The sequence below is a fragment of the Geotrypetes seraphini genome, chromosome 3 (genome assembly GCF_902459505.1).
Source record: "Geotrypetes seraphini chromosome 3, aGeoSer1.1, whole genome shotgun sequence".
NCBI lineage: Eukaryota > Metazoa > Chordata > Amphibia > Gymnophiona > Dermophiidae > Geotrypetes > Geotrypetes seraphini.
Genome location: NC_047086.1, coordinates 6,997,251 through 7,019,985, shown reverse-complemented (window position 1 = coordinate 7,019,985; position 22,735 = coordinate 6,997,251). Strand labels below are relative to the sequence as shown.

The 22,735-nt window shown below is 46.4% G+C and overlaps 1 protein-coding gene across 1 annotated transcript in view; it reads right to left on the bottom strand.

Annotated features, from left to right (window-relative positions):
• Positions 1–22,735, bottom strand: part of AK9 (adenylate kinase 9) — a 1,007,389-nt gene that overhangs the window by 667,430 nt on the left and 317,224 nt on the right. Inside the window, exon 13 of the mRNA XM_033936269.1 lies at positions 10,297–10,441. Coding sequence (XP_033792160.1) covers positions 10,297–10,441 — 145 coding nt within the window. The remainder of the gene's footprint in view (positions 1–10,296; positions 10,442–22,735) is intronic.

The window sequence follows — 22,735 nt, the reverse complement described above, 5'->3', positions numbered from 1 at the left end:
CCACATGCATGGGCTTCGCGCTCCCTTGAGGCAGTGTGAGAGTGCTTGGGCTTAGAAGCCTTGGGCACTTTAAGCACCACCGGGGGAATGGGCTGCTGTGCTACCTGATCTGAGGAGACTGAGGAAGGCATCACAGCAGGCACCGAAGGCTGAGCAGGCACAAATGAGGCAGGCTTGAGGATGCTCGGAGCCGCAGGGGTGGAAGGCTGGAGAGCTGTGAAGAATGTCGAAGGCGAAGCACCCTTCGATGAAGACAGCTCCGTCGAGACTCCATGCTGAACAGTGACTCCCACAAGAAGCAACAACGCTTGAAAGCATGTGCTATAAATGTGGAACAAGGCCAGCACGATTTCGGAAGGTGTTGAGGCCCGAGACACTGAAGACAGCGTCGATGAGGGTCCGTCAGCGAAATCGCGCGCTGGCACTTGGCACACTTTTTAAAACCGGTAATAGGCTGGGACATAGGCGGGAAAAGCTCCGCCGCAAGATTGAAGCCGCGGGGCTGCGGCCACGTGGCCTGCCTGATCGAACAGATGAAAGAATTAAAAAAAAAAAAAAAAAACAAGAAAAGACGACGAAAATCAGCGATTAAGAGAAAAATAACCCCAAACCGCGGACTTTAGAAGGCACAAGTGAACGAACTTCACGCAGAGAGTCGAAGATGGAATTCTCGGCTCCGCAGAAAAGTAAGAACTGAGGAGACGCGCCCTATGCTGGGCGGGAAGGCACTCGCGCATGCGCAGTGCGGGCGACTTGAAACTTCGAGTTTCTTCAAGCAAGACTGCTTGTGAGGCGTCCGCATCAGGGCTCTGTTGGATCACATCACCCATTAGTGAGAATACCTGCCTGCTTGTCCTGGGATAATGCCATTCATGGGTAATTTTAATGAATCCGCAGGAGGATGAGGTATATCCAGTTCTTCCAAATACTCCTTAGAGTATGATGAATCAGACTGCAAAGTGATGTTAAGATCTTTACTCATTTGGAATAAAAATTGAGTAAAGGACATCGAAGCAGAAGAGGGGAGATCCTGTTGAGTCGAAGGCAACCAGGAACCCCTCGAAGTAGATCTCATGGCAGAGAAAGAGGGTGAAACCACTTTGGAATATTGATACCTGAGATCTGAATGCATAGGCAAAAAAGAATTAGCTGGTGATGAAAAAACAAAGGAGAAGAACTCAACTGACAAAAGTGGTTCTGCCGTAGATTTCCTCGAGAAGGAAGGTGGTTGTGTCGAGGATTGTCTATGCCTCGAAAAACAAGGTCTGTCTCGAGAAGAGAATCTGGGTTTCGATGAAGACCTCGACAGATGGTGCGGAGATGAACTGTGCCTCGGAGAACGAGGTAGTGATCTCGAATGCAGTCTCAATAAGGAATGTCGAGGAGTCGTCGCTCTGTGCCTCGAAGAAGGCAATGCCTTATGCATAGAGGTAGGGCTGGAAGTTGAAGATCTAAGTCGAGACACTGATAAGGACTCAGCTCCTTGTGCAGATGTATCTCGAGACACTTGCAAAGACTCAACTCCTTGCATAGAGTGTATAGATTGATCTCGAAGCACTCTGAAGGACTCGATTCCTTGTATAGAGTGTGTTGGTTTTTCTCGAGCCACTCTCAAGGACTCGACTCCTTGTATTACTGCTGAGTGCTCAGGCTGGCCTGCAGGAAACAGGGACGAGGCAGGAGTTAATTTGGCAATGGAAACGGAAGTTGGACGTGTATGACCTTTATCCCCCCTTTTGTCCATTCTCTCGTTGAACCCTTGGCTATTAAGATTTGGGCTTCCCCCACGATTACGGGCATTCGGGTTGGGCTGGAAGAATGTAAGATCACTATGTTTGCAGATGATATGCTGCTATTTGTAAGCAACGCCTGGGTGTCCATCCCTTTCCTGACTACTCTTATTGACTTTTAAGGGACCTTCTCGGGCCTTTGTATAAATTTTAGTAAGTCTGAGGCCTGAGGTGAGTGTGACGTCACCTTCTGCCTGCTTTCCCTTTTCGTTGGGCTGTGGGAGAGCTAAAATATCTTGGGATTTTCCTTAGCGCGGATTGGGCTCATGTGTACCTTCGTAATATCTCAGATAAACTCAAGCAACTTCGCAATTATTGTCTCTGTTGGAGGGAGCTTCCTCTGTCTTTATTGGGCAGGGTTGCACTGGTTAAAATGGGTCTGCTACCTAAGATACTATACCCTCTGCATAAGATCCCTCTTAGGCTCAAGGGGGCAGATGAACGGGCGTATAAATCTGTTATCGGCTCTTTTATTTGGCACAATCGCAGGGCCCATATAGGTATTCCCTTGGTGGGGGAATGTATGGCTTCGGCCTCTGTATTATTCGCTGATCTGTTTTGTATCCTTCTGTCTGTTCATGTTTTCTGACTAATAAAAATTATTTCAAACAAACAAAAAAAGGCTGAGTAGCCTTCTGAGGGGCAGCCTGTTTATGCTGTTGTTGATGCGATTGTTGCTGTCTCTGTCTCCTTGGCTGAGGTGGAGCAGTGGCCGCAGGTTTTGCAGGTTTTGCAGGTTCTCTGTTATGAAGATTGTTGTCTGAAAGGACATGGTGGAGGTTTCTTTTTGGGCTTCACCAGAATGTCCCACCAGGTCTCATGCGTAGACAACTTCTGGGTAGTAGTGTCCATGGAGACACCGAAAAGCTCGTCACCTAAACAAGGAGCATTGGCCAACCTGTCCTGATGATTGACGTCCAGCTCAAAAACTCGAAGCCAGGCCAGACGTCTTATGGCAACTGACATTGCTGCAGCCCGAAAGTGAGTTCAAAGGTATCACAGATGGAACGAACCATATACTTACGGAGCCGCAGCAGGTGAGCCATGAAATGTTGGAAAGCAGGAAGCTTACGTTCTGGGAGGTATTTTTGGAACGTAGCAACTTGCTTGACCAGATTGCAATCATTGTTGCTCACAGCTGTTTCTTACAGACATTTTAGAAAACAGCTAAAAACCTATCTTTTCTCCAAATACCTGACTAGCTGACTCATTCAAATATAAGATTATGTTTAATATTTATAATCTTTTGTAAACCACGTAGAACTTTTTGGTAACGTGGTCTATAAGTATAATGTTATGTTATATATGTTATGTTATGTAGAGAGAGAAATGAAAAAGCACAGTTAACAGGCGTTATCCAGGGACAGCAGGCAGATATTCTCTACATGTAGGTGACATCATCCACAGAGCCCCATCGCGGACAGCTTTTCAAGCAAACTTGATTGAAGATCTCAAAGTTTGCTAGTGCTGCCCATGCATGCGTATGCCTTCCTGCTCCACAAGAGGGTGCATCCCCTCCTCATGGTCTTCAGTTCAGATAGCTAGCAAAGAAGCCAACCCCGGGGAGGTGGGAGGGTTGCAAGAATATCTTGCCTGCTGTCCCTGGATAACACCTGTTACGGTAAGTAACTGTGCTTTATCCCAGGACAAGCAGGCAGCATATTCTCTACATGTGGGTGACCTCCAAGCTAACCAAAAAGGGACAGAGGGAAAGTTGGCAATTTATGAAAACAGATTACGCAAAACCGACTGGCCAAACTGGCCATTGCGCCTGGAAAAGACATCCAGATAGTAGTGAGAGGTGAAGGTATGAACCGAAGACCAAGTGGCAGCTTTGCAGATCTCCTCAACAGGTGTGGACCTGAGGAAAGCGACAGACGCTGCCATTGCTCAGACTCTATGCCCCGTGACCCGACCTTGCAGTGAGAGACCAGCCTGAGCGTAGCAAAAGGAAATACAAGCAGCCAACCAGTTGGATAAGGTGCGCTTGGAAACAGGACGGCCCAACCGATTAGGATCAAAAGAGATGAAAAGTTGAGGAGCTGTTCGATGAGCCTCGGTACGTTGCAGGTAAAAAGCCAATGCCCTCTTACAGTCAAGAGTGTGAAGCACCACCTCACCAGGATGAGAATGGGGCTTCGGAAAAAACACCAGAAGAACAATGGACTGGTTGAGGTAGAAATCCGAAACCACCTTAGGCAAGAACTTAGGATGAGTACGAAGGACCACCTTGTCATGATGAAATACAGTCAAAGGCGGGTCCGCAACCAGAGCTTGAAGGCCCTGCGTCCGAAAGGCCGCCGCAACCACCACGAGGTATTTCGTGAAGACCCGTGGGGACAAAGCGAGCCCGAATGGGAGGACCCGATACTGCAAATGAAGGTCATCCACCCGAAAGCGGAGAAACCGTCGAGAAGCCGGGTGGATCAGAATGTGAGTGTAGGCTTCCTTAAGGTCCAGGGAACACAACCATGCGTCCATCAAGGGATACAAAATGGGAAGCGAAAGCATGCAGAACTTCTCCCGAACTAGGAACTTGTTCAGCTTCCGTAGATCCAGGATAGGGCAAAGTCTTTTTAGGAACCAGGAAGTACTGGGAATAAACTCCGGAGCCCCTTTGACAAGGGGGAACCTCCTCTACTGCCCGCAGGCGAAGGAGGGCCTGCGCTTCCTGAAGTATTAGGGGAAGCTGCGCCCTGTCGGAAAGACTCTCTCCTGGAGGTCTGTCCGGCGGTAAAGCCCGGAAGTTGAGGGAGTACCCTTCTCGGATGACGGAGAGGACCCAAGAGTCCGCAGTAATCTCCGCCCAACGCTGATAAAAGGCGCGGAGACGTTCCCGATAGGAGGCGGAGGAGGCCATCCCCCTCCCGCCAGGCCAGTCAAAAAGACGGCGGCAGCTTAGATGCCGCAGGGGTTTGAGGCTTAGGAGGAGCCCTATGCTGCTGCGGTCGCCGAGGAGGAGGACAAGAAAACGCCAGCGTGGACTTCTGCAGATATCGCCGGGGAGGCAGCCTGTAAGACTTGGGTGGAGCGGGCTTTGCCTTAGCCCGGACCAAGGAATCAAAGGAGCGTTCGTGTTTGGAGAGGCGTTGCGTGGCAGCCTCAATGGAATCATCGAACAGCTCATTCCCCAAGCACGGAAGGTTGGCCAACCGGTCCAGCAGGTTGGGGTCCATATCGACAATACGGAGCCACGCCAGGTGACGCATGGCCACCGCGAAGGCCAAGACCCTGGACGACAACTCAAACGCATCATAGGAAACATAGAAAGATGACGGCAGAAAAGGGCTACAGCCCACCAAGTCTGCCCACTCTACTGACCCAACCCATTAAGTCTGAGTGCTAATGACCCAGCTCCTTAACTCGACCCTCGCAGGGATCCCACGTGGATGTCCCATTTATTCTTAAAGTCGAGCACGCTGGTGGCTCTGATCACCTGCTCCGGAAGTTTGTTCCACTGATCCACCACCCTTTCTGTGAAGAAATACTTCCTGGTGTCACCACTAAATTTCCCTCCTCTGAGTTTGAGCGGGTGCCCCCTTGTGACCGAGGGTCCCTTGGGAAAGAATATGTCATTTTCCACCTCGACACGACCTGTGACGTACTTAAATGTCTCTATCATGTCACCCCTTTCCCTGCGCTCTTCTAGAGTATAGAGCTGCAATTTGCCCAGTCTTTCTTCGTATGAGAGACCCTTGAGTCCGGAGACCATTCTAGTGGCCATCCGCTGGACCGACTCAGCTCGAAGCACATCTTTACGGTAATGTGGCCTCCAGAATTGCACACAGTATTCCAGATGAGGTCTCACCATGGTTCTGTAAAGTGGCATTATGACTTCAGGTTTGCAGCTAACGAAGCTTCTATTGATACATCCCATCATTTGCCTTGCCTTGGATGAGGCCTTCTCTACCTGTTTGGCAGCCTTCATGTCTGCACTGATGATTACTCCCAAGTCCCGTTCTTCTGAAGTCATAGCTAGTGTTTCTCCATTCAAGGTATATGTTCTGCATGGATTTTTGCTGCCGAGATGCATGACCTTACACTTCTTAGCATTGAAGCCCAGCTGCCATATCGAGGACCAGTTTTCCAACGTGATCAGATCATGCGTCATGCTATCCTTGAGATTGCTTTCGCTTACTGTATTACACAGTTTGGCATCGTCGGCAAACAGTGCTACTTTACCCTGAAGCCCTCGGGTCAAGTCCCTTATGAATATGTTGAAAAGGGATGGTCCCAGGACTGAGCCCTGCGGCACTCCGCTGGTCACCTCCGAAGTCTCAGAGAGGGTGCCGTTGACCATCACCCTCTGAAGTCTTCCACTCAGCCAATCATTGACCCATGCAGTTAGTTTCTCACCTAACCCCATCGATTTCATCTTGTTTAATAGTCTACGGTGTGGGACACTGTCAAAAGCTTTACTGAAATCCAAGTACACTATGTCCAGAGACTCTCCCGAGTCTAGCTTTCCTGTCACCCAATCAAAGAAGCTGATAAGATTGGATTGGCATGACCTGCCCATAGTGAATCCATGTTGGCAGGGATCCCTTAGATTCCCCTCATCCAATATCGTGTCTAATTTACCTTTAAGTAGAGTTTCCATGAGTTTACACAGGAGGCCTGAAACATGTACAGCCAAAGCTGCGACAAAGTATCCACAAGTCCGCGAAACTCCGCACGGCGCTTGGCAGGCAAATCATCATCATGGAGTTCTGATATTGGCATCTCCCAAACTTATCCATAGTCCGGCACTCCCGGCCCGGTGAGACAGCCGCATACACCTTGGATGGGTGAGACTTCTTGAGGGTAGACACCACCAAAGACTGGTGGGAAATCTAAGCCTTCTCAAACCCTTTGCAGGGCACCGTCCGGTACCGAGACTCCATTTTGGATGGAATGGCCGGGATAGCATAAGGGGTCTCCAAATTGCGAAAGAAGGTCTGTTGCAACACCGGATTCAAGGGGAGCCTCAAGGACTCCCTAGGAGGGTAGGGAAGCTCCATCTCCTCCAAATACTCCTTAGTATACTTGGAATCCGACTTGGAGGTCCAAGTTTAACACCATCCCCATGTCCTGAACAAATCTAGTAAAGGAAGAGTGCCGGCTCTCAGAATGCCCCTCAAGGGGAGTGGTCAAACGAGACCTCAAGGCAGCGGAAAAGAAGGGGGAAGCCTCCCTGGAATACTGCGCCGGCATATTCGTATCCACCAGCATGGACGCTGAGGACGCCCCTCTAAAAGAACGGAAGGGAGTCGATGAGAGCCTGCGCTTAGAAGTCCCCGGAGGGGAGGACCCCGGGGTCTGGGCTACCGAGGTCCGACGATGACTCCCCGGAGAACCATGGCCCGAAGACAAGCCTCGGGAAAAGGAGGCAGGGTCCCCCGAGACCTGCGCCTCGCGGAGCGGGGTCCCTAACCGGACAGGCGAACTCAGTAGACTCGGGTTGGACAATGTGAGGTCCGAGGTCTTAATGGACCCGGTAGTGCGGGGACCCGGGGACCTACCCCACCTCGGGGGGGGAGTCCCGGGGGCACTTCGCAAGTCGCCTCGCCGAGGGCGTAAGACGCCTCGACTGGTGCCTTAACTGAGGCCGGCTCGAGGGAGAAGCGTGCCTCGATGGAAGGGGCAAGGAGTCAGACGAGGACAGACGCTGAGACCGACCTACCTTGCCCTGAGAAACCTCGACACAACGCTCAGGCTGGTCCACAACGCGCGAGGTCGAGGCAGGAGCAAGCTGAGCTAAAGCCGAGGAGAGCTCCGAGGAGATGATCGCCTTCAGCACCTCCTTGAACATCGGCACTATGACCATAGTAGGCTGGGTAGGTGCAGCAGTGCGTTCCACTGAGGGTGACCTCGAGGAAGAGTATTCCCGTATAATGGAAGCATGCTTGGAGGGTTTGGACAATGGTCTCGTCGAGGCTGGCGGGACTACACTCACCGCCTGGATGGCCAGAGACTCCGAGGAAGGCTTCTTCAGCAGCTGGACTGAACCTGAAGGAGGAAGAGGAGACTTACCCAGAGCCGAGGTCTTCAAGGTCGAGGCCACCAAGGCCTTTGAGGTCGAGGGAGACTTGCCCGGGGCCGAGGTCTTCGAGGCCGACATCGAGACTGAGGCTGAGGTCGAGGCCGAGACCGGAAAACTAAGAACTGAAGACCATGAGGAGAGGATGGGCCCTCTAGTGGAGCAGGAAGGCACACGCATGCGTGGGCGGCACTAGCAAACTTTGAGATCTTCAATCAAGTTTGCTTGAAAAGCTGTCCGCGACGGGGCTCCGTAGATGACGTCACCTACCTGTAGAGAATATGCTGCATGCTTGTCCTGGGATAAGTGTAGTTACCAGACCGGATGGCTAACAGCATTCTGATATAGCTTTTATCAAATCGGTCTTGTCCTCTCTGCCAGGGGGTACAGAGGCATACACACTAGCTCCTGAGGATTTCTTTAAGGTAGATTCTACCAGGAGAGACTTGTGTGGAAGCTGAAGTTTATCAAACCCTGGAATAGGGATCACCCTATACAGAGTCCAACTTACGAGGAGCCACTGGAACAGTAAGTGGCGTTTCAAAATTTTTGTAAAATGTTTCCCATAGGATATCGTGAATAGGAAGCCTGAGGAGTTCGTTAGGTGGTTGATCATAATCTAAGGCATCGAGAAACTCCTTAGACCACTTAGAATCAGCTTCAAGAGGAATGGACATGGTCTCAGACATTTCCCAGAGAAATTTGGAGAAGGAAGATTTCTCAGACAAAAGAGGAATCTCTTGAGAAGGTTGGTGAATGGAACCCTCATCTGAAGAACCTTCATGCTCAGATAGAACAGGTTCCTAATTAGAATCCCCATAAAGGTTTGAATCTTGAGTTGTCCGGAGTCGGTACCGAGCAACAGGTACCAAAGGCTCACGATGCTACAATTTCTGAAGTGCTTTTCCAGACTGCAGCAGCATCAAGTCATGGGATGTCTGTGTTGAGAATGGCCGGTGCCAGTGAATTGTTAGTGTTGGCTCCTTCACAAGAAGAAGCGACACCAATGGAGACTCCTCTGCAGGTGTAACCAGTATCAAGGGCTCAGACCAGACTGGCACCAGAGGAGTCGGTGTCGACATGGGAAAAATTTGAGTTGACAGCAGCATTTCCAGCTGGTCCTGTAACTCCTCTCTTAGCAACTCAGAGTAAGCACCGGTACCTCTGGCTTCTTTGCTGGTACCGTTGGCGCCGCTCTACGCTCCAGTGATGAGGATTACGATGTCGAGGCACTCACCGAAATTGGAGCGGAGCGTTTTTTGGGTCTCCTCGAGGTCGGCAGGACTTGGCTCACTGCTGCTTTGACCTGAAGCCCAAAAGGGGTGGGGGAAGGATTCTTAGCAGGCTTACCCACTGAAATGTTTGACACCGAAGATGGTTACAGATGTCGATTGGTGCGGTGTCGAATCGCCCTCCATTGCAATACCAAAAAGGAGATGCTGTTGAATCAGGCGGTTTTTAAGAGTCTTCTTCTGCAGCAACGAACAGCGGGAACAGGTTTCAGGACGGTGCTCAGGCCCTAAACACCGGAAACACCAGCGATGCGGGTCGGTCACAGTGACAGGCTGAGCACAACATCCACACTTTTTGAAACTCATCTGCAGGCGGGCCATTGAAGGGAAGACGGCCTCGACCAAACTAAAATTGGAAGGAAAGGGAAAAAACTAAAATTTTAACTTTTTTTTTTTTTAATTAAAACTAAGCAAGGGAATAAAAGACAACTGACTAAAAAGTCAGAGATCCGCGGGAGCGGGAAGGCAATGGAAAAATAGATTTCAACGTGACTTCTTAGCTCCGCAGAAATTAAGAAACTGAGGGACCACATGTCCTATGTTGGATGGGAAGGCACTCGCGCATGCACGGTTCGGGCTATCATGAACTTTCTAAAGACTTAAAGTGGCGATGCACTTTTAAAGTGGTCCATACAGGGGCTCCGTCGGTGACGTCACCCATACATGAGAATATGCTGCCTGCTTGACCTGGGATAACCTGTCTTTAGGTGCTAGTTTATAAACAGCATCCAACTTAGAGCACTGGTTATATAATATTGCTCAGCGCTCATTTTTTTCAGTGTCCAAATTTTGGCACCATTTGCTGAATTTAGGGCTAGATTCACTAACTTCCTTTCCGTGCCCGATCCGTGCAGGCCCGACCAATTCACAAAACAAAAAATTAAAATGAGGGCGATCAGAGGAATGCCCCCCCTTGGACTGCACGGATCACTAGTGTGCGATCCCAACGCATGTGCACTGTAGATGGTCTACGCATGCCTCTAAGGGCCGCAAATTTTTTTCTTTTTACTTTTACTAGCCCAGCGAGCTCGTGGTTTTAACCCGCAGGTTAAAACCATGGGCTCACAGTGCAGGGAAGGTAGGAGAGTCGGGGTGGTAGGAGAGATTCAGGGCGAGTCGGCGCAGCAGGCAGGAGAGATTCAAGGCGAGAGCAAGACGGTGGGTTGGGGCAGCAGGCAGGAAGCGTTAGTGGTACCTTGCTCCTTTGACTTTCTTTGTTGTTCAATCTTATTTTTGACAGATATGAGAGCTTCTTGCAATGCCGTATCTCTAGCTGCTTCAACTGTCTTCTTCTTGGTCTCTTTTAGATAGGGCCCAATAAGTTCAGACATATCAAACACCTGACAAAATCAAACACATGTACAGAATGTCACATGGGTCACAAAAAGACATGTTTCAGTGTTGAGTGGATTCACAGAAAACAGCTCTGGGAGAAATGTGAAGAGGGTCCACCTTGGGGGTTAGCGCCCAAGAAAAGGATCTCGGTGTCATTGTAGACAATACAATGAAACCTTCTGCCCAATGTGTGTCAGCAGCCAAAAAAGCAAACAAGATGCTAGTAATTATTAAAAACTATGAATGTTATAATGCCTCTGTATCGCTCCATGGTGTGACCTCACCTGGAATATTGCATTCAATTTTGGTCACCGTATCTCAAGAAAGATATAGCAGCACTAGAAAAGATTCAAAGAAAAGCGACCAATATGGTAAAGGGGATGGAACTCCTCTTGTATAAAGAAAGACTAAGAACATAAAAACAGCCTTACTAGGTCAGACCAATGTAGAGAGTTGCGCGGAGACAGAAATCCCACCCGTCCCCGCCAAAGTCTCACCCGTCCCCACCCGTCCCCGTGAGGACTCCCACCCGTCCCCACCCGTCCCCGTGAGGAATCCCTCCGTCCTCACCCGTCCCCGCGAGGAATCCCCTACGTCCCCGCCCGTCCCTGCGAGGAATCCCCTACGTCCCCGCCTGTCCCTATAAACTACAGAAATAGTTATTTCATTTAATTATGCTACTGAATTAAAGGCTCTGGTAGAAACCCATTTAAAAATAAGCAAAAAGACTTTATTAATTTGGAAATATTAATTGGGAAGAATACATACTTTGTAAACGGGTTTCTACCAGAGCCTCTAATGTTTATAAATTTTTATCAACACAACTAATATACTACTTTATCCTTAAGCAAAAAAAAAAAAAAAAAAAAATTTTTTTCCTACCTTTATTGCCTGGTTTCTGCTTTCTTCATGTTCTCATTCAATTCCTTCCATCCACTGCCTCTCTTCTCTCTGTGTCTTCCATTTGCTCTGTTACTGTGCCTCTCCCTTTCTCCCCCCTCCCAAATTGGTCTGGCACCCATCTTTTTCCCTCCGCTCCCCCCATAGTCTGGCACCTCTGTCTTCTTCCCTGCCAGCGTCTTCTTCCCATTCCCTCTTCCCCATTTCCTTTCAGTGTCCTTCTCCCCCACCATCTTCCCCATGTCCTGTCAGCATCCTTCTCCCCCCTCTGCCTTCCCCATGTCCTTTCAGCGTCCTTCTCCCCCCTCTGTCTTCCCCATGTCCTTTCAGCGGCCTTCTCCCCCCTCTGTCTTCCCCATGTCCTTTCAGCGGCCTTCTCCACCCCTGTTTTCCCCATGTCCTTTCAGTGGCATTCTCCACCCCTTTGTCTTCCCCAGTGCTTTCAGGGTCCTTCCCCCCCTTCCTCCCGTTTACCCCATGTCCTTTCAGCGTTCTTTTCCACCCCTTTGTCTTCCCCAGTGCTTTCAGCGGCCTTCTCCCCCCTTAAGCGTCTTTTCTTCTCCACTCCACCTTTCCTCCCTCCCTGCCTCCACCTTTGTGGCGCTTTTGCACCCGACCGACAACAGAACAGGCCCGGTCGGACAAATCTCCCTGTCCTGTAGCCGCGAATCTAAATTACCTTCTTACAGCAGCTGGAGTAGTGAAGCTGCTGTAAGAGGTAATTTAGATTCGCGGCTACAGGGCAGGGAGATTTGTCGGCCGGCCTGTTGTCGGTCGATCGGAGGACCTGACCAGCTGTGCACATTCTCCGGGGCGGACCGCCCCCTCCCCCCTCTTTCATACGCCATTGCCTTCTCTCTACCTGCCCTGCCGCACACAGCCGACCGGAAGTCTTCCTGATGTCAGCGCTGACGTCGGAGGAAGGGAGGGCTTTGCTTAAGCCCTCCCTCCGACGTCAGCGCTGACATCGGGAAGATTTCCGTTCGGCTTTGTGCTGCAACAGGGCAGGTAAGGAGAAGGAGACTACCCTCACGGCTCGAGTGCACTGCGATCCAACCCCGCAGGAACCCCGCGACCCTCGGAGGCGTCCCCACAGGATCCCCGCGACCCTAGGGGGCGTCCCCACGGGATCCCCGTGACCCAAAGGGGGAACCCGCGGGATCCCCGCGGGTCCCGCTGGATTCCCGTCATCCCCGTTCCCGTGCAACTCTCTAGACCAATGGTCCATCAAGCCCAGTAGCTCGTTCTCAAGGTGGCCAATCCAGGTCACTAGTACCTGGCCAAAACCTAAGGAGTAGCAATATAGCACAGTTACTTACCGTAACAGGTGTTATCCAAGGACAGTAGGCAGATATTCTCAACATATGGGTGATGTCATCCACGGATCCCCGATGCAGACAGCTTCACAAGCAGACTTGTTGAAGAACTTTTAGAAAATTTGCGACTGGCGCATGAGCGAGTGCCTTCCCACCCGATGGAGGGCGTGCGTCTCCTCAGCGTCTCCTCAGTTCAGATAGCTAGGTAAGAAGCCCACCAGGGGAGATGGGTGGGTTGTGAGAATATCTGCCTGCCTAGATAACACCTGTTACGGTAAGTAACTTTGCTTTATCTCAGGACAAGCAGGCAGCATATTCTCAATATATGGATGACCTCCAAGCTAACCAGAATGGGATGGTGGAAATGTTGGCAATTCAGGAAAATAAATTTTGTAATACTGCCTGGCCAAAGTAGCCATCCCATCTGGAAAAAGAATTCAGACAATAATGGGAGGTGAAGGTATGAACCGAGGACCAAGTGGCAGCTTTGCTGATTTCCTCAATAGGAGTAGATCTAAGGAAAGCTACAGATGCCACCAAAATTCTAATGTTATGGGCTATGACTTGACCCTGTAGATGCAGTCCAGCCTGTGCATAGCAGAAAGAGATGCAAGCAGCCAACCAGTTGGAGATGGTTCTCTTGGAAACTGGATGTCCCAACTTATTTGGATTGAAGGAGACAAAAAGTTGAGTAGAAGATCTTTGTGGCTTAATCCTTTGTAAGTAGAAGGCTAAAGCACGCTTATAGTCCAGAATATGAAGAGCTGTTTCTCCAGGGTGAGAATGAGGCTTTGAAAAAAACACTTGAAGTACAATGGATTGATTAAGATGAAATTCTGAAATTACTTTTGGTAAGAATTTAGGATGAGTACAGAGGACCACCTTGTCGTGATTGAATACTGTGAAAGGTGGGTCCGCTACTAAAGCTTGTAGCTCACCGACTCTGCGAGTAGATGTGAGAGCAATGAGGAAGACCACTTTCCAAGTGAGATATTTCAGATGAGCCATAGACATTGGTTCAAATGGAGGCTTCATCAACTGAGCAAGAACAACACTGAGATCCCAAACCACGGGAGGCGGTTTGAGAGGTGGCTTGACATTGAAAAGTCCTTTCATAAATCTGGAAACCACAGGATGAGAAGATAAAGGTTTCCCTCTAAGGACTGATGGAAAGCAGCAATTGCACTGAGATGGACTCTAATGGATGTTGATTTGAGACCTGATTGAGATAAATGCAACAGGTAATCCAGAACTGAAGACAAGGAGGTAGACTGAGGGTCCTTGTGATGAAGGGTGCATTAAGTAGATAACAGCCTAGTGGTAGGCTTCCTGGAAGCCTCTAGAATGTCCTTGACAGATTGAGAGAACTGTAAATTGGTAGTTAGGTTGAAAGGTACCAAGCTGTCAGGTGCAGAGACTGCAGATTGGGATGAAGCAGAGACCCCTGACTCTGTGTAAGCAGAGATGGAAAAACTGGTAGAAGTAGTGGCTCCCTGCTGCTGAGTTGAAGTAGAAGGGAAAATCAAGGTTGTCCGGGCCACTGAGGAGCGATGAGAATCATGGTGGCATGTTCGTGTTTGAGTTTGACGAGTGTCTTGAGAATGAGAATAAATGAATATAGAAACTGATTTGTCCATTCCAGAAGAAAAGCATCTGCCTCGAGGCGATGAGGAGAGTATATCCTGGAGCAAAACTGAGGCAGCTTGTTGTTGTGGGGAGACGCAAAGTGATCTATTTCAGGAGTTCCTCACTGAGAAAAATGTGATGGAGAGGTGAGGAATTGAGTGTCCATTCGTGAGGCTGTAGAAGACGACTCAATTTGTCCGCTAAAAAGTTTTTCTCTCATTGAATATAAATGGCTTTCAGAAAGATATTGTGAAGAATTGCCCAATTCCAAACCTTCTGAGCCTCCTGGCAAAGGGAAGAGATCCTGTTCCTCCCTGCTTGTTGACATAGTACATGGCAACTTGATTGTACAAATGAGGACTACTTGATCGTGAAGATGATGCTGAAAAGCTTTGAGAGCATTGAATATCACTCTGAGTTCCAACAGATTTATGTGACACGAACGATCTGTGCTGGATCAATGCCCTTGAGTACAGAGACCATTGAAATAAGCCCCCCAAGTGTAGGTCAAGGAATCTGTTGTGAGGACCTTCTGATGAGGGGGTGTCTGAAACAGCAAACCTCTGGAGAGATAGGAAGAGAGCATCCACCAGTGGAGAGACTTTCTCAACAAACCAGTTTAACTCCTCTTCTGCTCTTCCGCTGCCGCAAAGCGGCGGCTCGCCGGACTCCTCCCCCCGACCAGGTCAGCGCATGTCCTATTTAGTTGGACTCTCTGCGGCGCACGCACCACAACAGAGCACTTGCGCACCAACTTGCACTCTGCTAAGAACTTTAGTTTTTGCTTAACCTGCTTTATAATTTGATTTTACAGGTCAGCGCATGTCCTATTTAGTTGGACTCTCTGCGGCGCATGCCGCAGAGGCGCGCGCCTGCTCCTTTGTTCACTCCTTCATGCACATCCCGAGTGCGCTTTCCCTCTTAGATTATTTTTAACTTTTTTAGCCTTTTTTAATCATATACATAAATCTCTATCTTTTAATATTATTGGTAAACTTGGAATTTTTAACATCATTGGCTTTTTAGTTCTGACTCCTCAAATTTTAAGTCTTTATAGCAACACTAATTTAGGTCCCATCATGTGTACAACAAACAATAATATTCCAGTTCATTGGGGCAATAGACCTATATCCTATAAACCGCTCAGATCCTCTCCCCAATCCACCACGATAATCCCAATTATACCCCTGTGCTCAAACAACCTTACATCAAAAACAACTATTCCTTCTTACAGAAATTCTTCCCTTAGTAATGAACCCCTAAAAATCGGCCTTATCAATTCAAGATCAATCAGAAGTAAACATCACTTATTAAAAGATGCTATTCTTTCTCAAGGACTACAGATCTTATGCATTACAGAAACATGGCTTTCACCCGGCGATGAAGCTTATCTGTCTTACTGCTGTCCTCTCAACTTTGATTATTATTGTAACCATCGACATAACCGCAAAGGGGGTGGTGTAGCTATTATTTTTCAAAAGAACTTAGTCAAGATTTGTGATCAATCTAATAACAACACCATAATTGAATTTTTACAAGTTCAAATTAACCATAATCCTAAAACTGACCTCTTTCTACTTTATATTCCCCCCCTATAGACCAAACAAAGTTAATTTCATTACATAATTTAATTTTTGATTTCTGCTCTGCTTCTCTCTGCCCTATAATCTTCATTTTGATAACCCTAATAACCCATATACAACTGATATGCTAAATTTCATTAAGACCTTAGATTTGGAAACTCACATTAACGAACCCACACATTCTTCAAAACATACCCTGGATATGATCCTCACAACTAAATCTCAATTTAGATCTTACTCAGTACCTCTTATTTCTCCTGTACCATGGTCAGACCATTATTTCATTTCACTTAACTGCTATAATTCCCACCCTATATCAATAAAATCTTCTCCAGAATCCTTTAAAAAGATTATGTTTAGAGATTTTTCGAAACTAGAATCCACTGACATTTCCCCCTTTTTCAGTTCCTCAATAAATATTCCCAATTTCGAATCTATTGATGAGCAACTCCTTTTTTGGAACTCCTCACTAGAATCTTTTCTGAATAAGAAAGCACCAATAATCTCAAAAACAATTCCTCTTCGTAAATTCCGTAATCCTTGGTACTCAGAAGACTTATCGTTAATAAAAACACAACTTCGGTCACTGGAAAGGAAATGGCGATCATCAAAAACTCCTACGAACTTACAACGTTATAGAGAACAGGCATACCTCTATAAGAACAAAATTAATCAAGCTAAAAAAAACTACTATTCTAATAAAATTTATAAAGCCAAAAATAGTTCTGAATTATTCTTTATTCTTAAATCCATCACTCCGGAGTCCCAAAACAATAATAATAACTCATTATCTATTCCCAAAGCACAAGACCTGGCAGACTAATTTTGCGAAAAAATCGCTCAGATACGAAAAACCTTTGATACTAACACATTAGATGAGTCTTTGTATAATAACACTAACTCCACTATACCAACGTCCAAATGTACAAATTTTAGAATTCCATCTTTAAAAGAAATAGAAGAGGTCTTTCAAAGAATTAACATAAAAAATTCCCGATCCGAATTAATTCCTCCTTTTTATCTGAAAAATTTTTTTTCTTGTTTTGGCCCATTCATTCAGTCACTCATTAAAAACAGTTTTCTTTCAGCCACCGTCCCTACTAATTGGAAAAAATCTACTGTTACTCCAATTCTAAAAAAACACAATGCTAGTCGGGATGATGTATCCAACTATCGCCCAATCTCAAATCTACCCTTCCTAGCAAAATTAACTGAAAACTTGGTTTTCGAACAGCTATCCGACTTTATTGAATCATCAAACGCTCTACACCCTAATCAAACGGGATTCCGCAAACATCACAATACAGAATATTCAATGTTAGGCCTCATAACTAACATCCATTATTATCTAGATCATCATAAATCGGTTGCCCTCTTTTCCTTAGATCTATCCGCGGCTTTTGATACTATTGATCACGTTCTCTTACTTAATCATTTAGAATCTCTTGGTATTAGTGGGCATGTTCTAAATTGGTTTGTTTCTTTTCTTTCTAACCGATCCTCCACTGTTAAAATTAAAGACGATCACTCTATCTCTTACTCATCATCTTTTGGTATACCTCAGGGTTCTATTCTGTCACCTCTCTTATTTAACATTTTCCTCTCTCCTTTACTTACTATCTGCCAATTGTTGGGCTTTACTTCATTCTCTTATGCCGATGACATTCAACTTCTTCACCCCTTTGACCCCGAAAATGACGAAGAAATTTCAGCAATTAATTCTAAACTGGACACAATAAAAAATTGGCTTAACCTCAATAAACTATCACTAAATATACAAAAAACTCAAACTACGATTTTCACTTGGAAAAAAGACATTACTCCAATTTCATCATTTGTACTAGATAATACCCCACTTGAATCAGTACCCATGCTAAAAATCTTAGGCGTAATTATTGATACTAACTTATCTTTTCATAGTCACATTAGTCATGTTGTTAAATCTTGTTTCTATAAACTTCGCCTGATACGATCCATTTCATCATTTCTAGAGCCTAAATCCATCAATATTCTTATCCATTCCATGATCATTTCTAAACTAGATTACTGTAACTCTTTGTTAATCAATATATCCCAAAAAGAAAAAAGGAGACTTCAGATAATTCAAAACACTGCAATAAAGCTCATTCATAAAGCAAAAAAATATGATCACGTCACTCCGTTACTGATCAAGTTCCACTGGCTACCTATTAGCCACCGAATTACTTTCAAAATAGTATTTCTGGTCTTCAAAGTACTATCTTTCAACGAACCACAGTTTATGTCTAGAATGATTACGCCATATTATTCACCTCGTTCCCTCCGATCGTCATCTCAAGACCTATTATCGGTTCCTTCTTTGAAAATAGTGGGTACAAGGAGAAACGACATGTTTTCCGTTATAGCTCCTCAAACCTGGAACGCCTTACCACTTTTTATCAGAAAAGAAAAGGATCTCACCTCTTTTAAAAAACTATTAAAAACCTTCTTATTTAATGATGCTTTTACCACTTAAATGATCAAGCCAATGCAGACTTTTCCAAAAACAAACAAACAAACAAAAAAAATATATTTATATATATATTTTTTTATCTCCCCCATCCTTGTGTTTTTACCTCTTTTGTGTTTTTCTGATTGATAAAATTGTAACTTTTTCCCCTCTTCCCCTTTAAATTATGTCTGTCACTAAACCACATGCCCTAAGAAAATTTATAAGTAATTTGACTCTTTATTTGTGTCTTAATAATATCTGTTGTCTAAAATTGTTGTTTTAAAACTGTTCTAATATTGTCTGTTACCTCATAAGCTGTTTTTAAATTTGTTCATCGCTTAGAATGTTTTATATAGGTGATTCATCAAATAATAAACTTGAACTTGAACTTGAAAGAGTGGGTAGAAAGCCTGCGCCCACTGAGATGCCAGGGTCCACTGAGAGATTCTGAGGTGAAGTCTGGCAAAAGGAGTCATGTGAACTGTAGAGGCCGTGTGACCTAGGAGAACCATCATGTGTCTCGCTGAGAGTGAAGTGAGGGATGAAACTTTTTGACAAAGTTAAATGAGAGCATCCTGACGTTGTTGAGGAAGGAATGCTCTGAGTTGCAAAGTGTCCAGTGCAGATCCAATGAACTATGGAGTCTGAGAGGGTTGTAGCTGGGATTTTGGAAAGTTGATTTCGAACCCCAAACTTTGGAGGAACCAAATAGTCCGTTGGGTTGCTACAATTACCCCCTGAGATGTGCATTTTTGATGAGCTAGTCATCCAGGTATGGAAAAACCTGAAGACGATGGTTGCGCAGAGCTGCTGCTACTACTGGTGAACACACTGGGAGATGATGCCAGGCCGAAGGGTAGCATTCTGTATTGAAAATGATGATTTCCCACCTGAAATCTGAGAAATTTGCGAGAGGCTGGATTAATGGGAATGTGAGTGCAAGCCTCTTTGAGATCCAGAGAGCATAACCAATCTTTATCCAGAAGGGGATATAAAGATGCTAGAGACAGTATCCAAAATTTTTCTTTAACAAGAAATTTGTTGAGAGCTCTGAGATCCAAAATAGGTCACAGATCTGTTTTCTTCGGGACAAGTAATGGGAATAAAACTCCGTGCTCTGCTATTCCAGAGGAACTTCCTTGATGGCACGGAGACAAAGCAGAGCTTGAGCTTCCTGAAGAAGGGTGGTCTGTGACTGATTGGAAGGATACTCTCTTGGGGGAAGATCTGGTGGAACCTGAAGGAAGTGATTATTGTGAGGACCCAGAGATCGGATGTAATGAGTTCCCATGGTTGGTAAAAATGATGGAGACGACCACCAATGGGGAGAGGACAGAGGCAGAACAATTGAGGTTATGCTCTGTGTTAGATGGTCAAAAAGACTGAGAGGCCTTGGGTGCAGCAGGGGTCTGAGGTTTATGCTGCTGCTGTTTCTTAGGAGGCAGCCTCAAATAAAGTGCTGGCTTTTGAGGAAAACGCCTCTGATAAGATGGAGGAGGCCTATAACCCTTAGGCACTGGCCTTGGCCTGACTATGGAAGCAAACGACTTCTCATGCTCAGAGAAGCGCTTTGTAGCTGCCTCAATAGAGTCATCAAACAACTTATTTCCCTGGCATGGGATGTTGGCCAATCGATCTTGTAGATTCGGGTCCATAGCTAGGGTGCGGAGCCAGGTCAGATGATGCATCGCCTCCGAGAACACAGTGACTTTAGAGGACATTTCAAACACATCATATGCGGCTTGCACCATATGCATGTGAAGTTGACCCAGAGTGTGATGCATGTGTTGAAACTCTGGAAGTCGATGTTGAGGAAGATACTTGAAAAAAAATCTGGCATGGCATTGACCAAATGCTTCAGATAAGAAGTAAAGTTATAATTCAAAATTCGGTTTGTCATCATCGAATTTTGATACAGCCAATGACCAAACTTGTCCATGGTCCTACCCTCTCAACCAGGAGGGACGTTTCGTCCCAACAAGGCTTTCTCAAGGGTTCACAGTAGGCACTAGATCTGCTAGCTCCTGGAATGTGAGGACGCTAAAGAAAGAGCGCCTACTGTGAACCCTTGAGAAAGCCTTGTTGGGGCGAAACGGGTCCCGTCGGGGCATGCTAGTAACTCTGCATTATTAAGGATAAATAAATGAATGAATGAAATATCAGATGTCGCTGATTTGTCTTACTTCTGGAAAGATTGGAGGATGACAGATCATAGCAAGCGTTAAAAAGACACAACATATCAATATATGGATGGTGTGGCATATCTCAATTTTTGAGACTTAGCCTTAAAAATTTTTTGAATTCCTTTTCTCATAGAGTGAGGTGGAGTTTTGACTTGTTAAGGCTTGAATAACCTCACTTTCATCTTCATATGGTACTGAGTAATTTGAGAGAATCCCTAGGAGGATGAGACATACCCAGTTCTTCCAAATACTCAGAGTATTTTGAATCAGATTCCAAAGTGATGTTAAGATCTTTACTCATTTGGCATAGGACACCGGATCTAAAGAGGTATGACCTCGTTGAGGAGAAGGTGAATGAGAACCCGTCGAGCTACCTTTCACAGCAGATAACAAAGGTGAAGCCTCTCTAGAGTATTGATACCTGAGATCTCCTTCCATAGGCAAAGATAAGGACGAACACCCACTTCTGGAATGAGTCGAAGAAGCATAAAGTTGCCTTTTGAAGAACCAGCTACTGAAGAAAACCTCGCAGGAGAACTCGACTGATGAGAATGGTGAGGCTCTACAACAGATCTCCTCGACAAAGGAATTGGTGGTCTCGATGCCTCAATAAACGAGGCCTGTCTCGAGAAGACCTAGGCTTCAATGAGTGTCTCGACAAATGATGTGGTAAAGAACTATGCCTCGAATCACGGTCCCGTGATTGAGTCAGAAACAGCCTCGAAGATTAATGTTGAGGAGTCCTCGTCCTGTGCCTCAAAAAAGGCAACACCTTATGTGGAGAGGTAGGACTGGAAGTCGGAGAACGAAGGCGAAACACTGGAAAGGACTCAGCTCCTTATGTAAAGATATCTCGAGGCACTCTGAAGGACTCAACTCCTTGTTTAGAGTGTGTAGAATCATCTCGAGACACTCGCAAGGGCTCATCTCCTTGCATAGAGTATGCAGATTGAGCTCGAGGCACTCTCAAGGACTCGACTCCCTGTAATACTGCCGAGTACTCAGGCTGGACTGCAGGAAGCAGGGTCGAGGCAGCAATTTGGCAAGCATGTTACCAAACTCCTGATACAGAATAGTTTCCAACATATTCTGCAAGCCAGCACCAAGACCAGTAAATCTGGTACAATTGGTGAGCCTATGGCCTCTGAGGACGACCTCGAGGAAGAGTGTTGCCTCGATTTTGAGACACGTTTCTTGGGTAGCCTCAGAACCACCGGTTCTAAGGGTGGCATGTCCGGCGGTGTTGGCTTAGCTATCTTACCTTCCTTGAAGGCGGGAAAAGTCCCCTTGGACTGGAAAACAGCCAATGTAATCCCACTCCACAAAAAGGGCTGCAGGACAGAGGCTGAGAATTACAGACCGGTGAGTCTCACATCCATAGTAAGTAAACTCATGGAAACACTAATTAAGCATAAATTAGATACAATCCTAGACGAGAAGAATCTACGGGATCCCCGCCAACATGGATTTACCAGAGGCAGGTCCTGCCAATCCAATCTGATTAGTTTCTTTGACTGGATAACAAGGAAACTGGATGTGGGTGAGTCCCTGGACGTCGTTTACTTGGACTTTAGTAAAGCTTTTGATAGCGTTCCGCACCGCAGACTATTGAACAAGATGAAATCAATGGGACTGGGAGAGACGTTAACTACATGGGTCGGTGATTGGCTAAACAGTAGACTTCAGAGAGTGGTGGTAAATGGTGCCCCTTCAAAAACGTCGGAGGTGATCAGTGGAGTGCCTCAGGGCTCGGTCTTGGGCCCGATCCTCTTCAACATATTTGTGGGAGATCTGACTCAGGGGCTTCAGGGTAAAATCACATTATTCGCCGATGACGCCAAACTATGCAACATAGTAAGTGAGAACACTTTACCAGACAGTATGACGCAGGACCTACTTCTATTGGAACATTGGTCCTCGACTTGGCAGCTAAACTTCAATGCTAGAAAATGTAAGGTCATGCACCTCGGCAGCAGGAATCCATGCAAAACTTACACACTAAATGGTGAAACCTTAGTTAGGACCAAGGCGGAACGTGATTTGGGGGTGATCATTAGCGAAGACATGAAGACTGCCAATCAAGTGGAGAAGGCTTCATCAAAGGCAAGACAAATGATGGGATGCATCCGAAGAAGTTTTATCAGCCGGAAGCCCGAAGTTATAATGCCATTGTACAGATCCATGGTGAGGCCTCATCTGGAGTATTGTGTACAATTCTGGA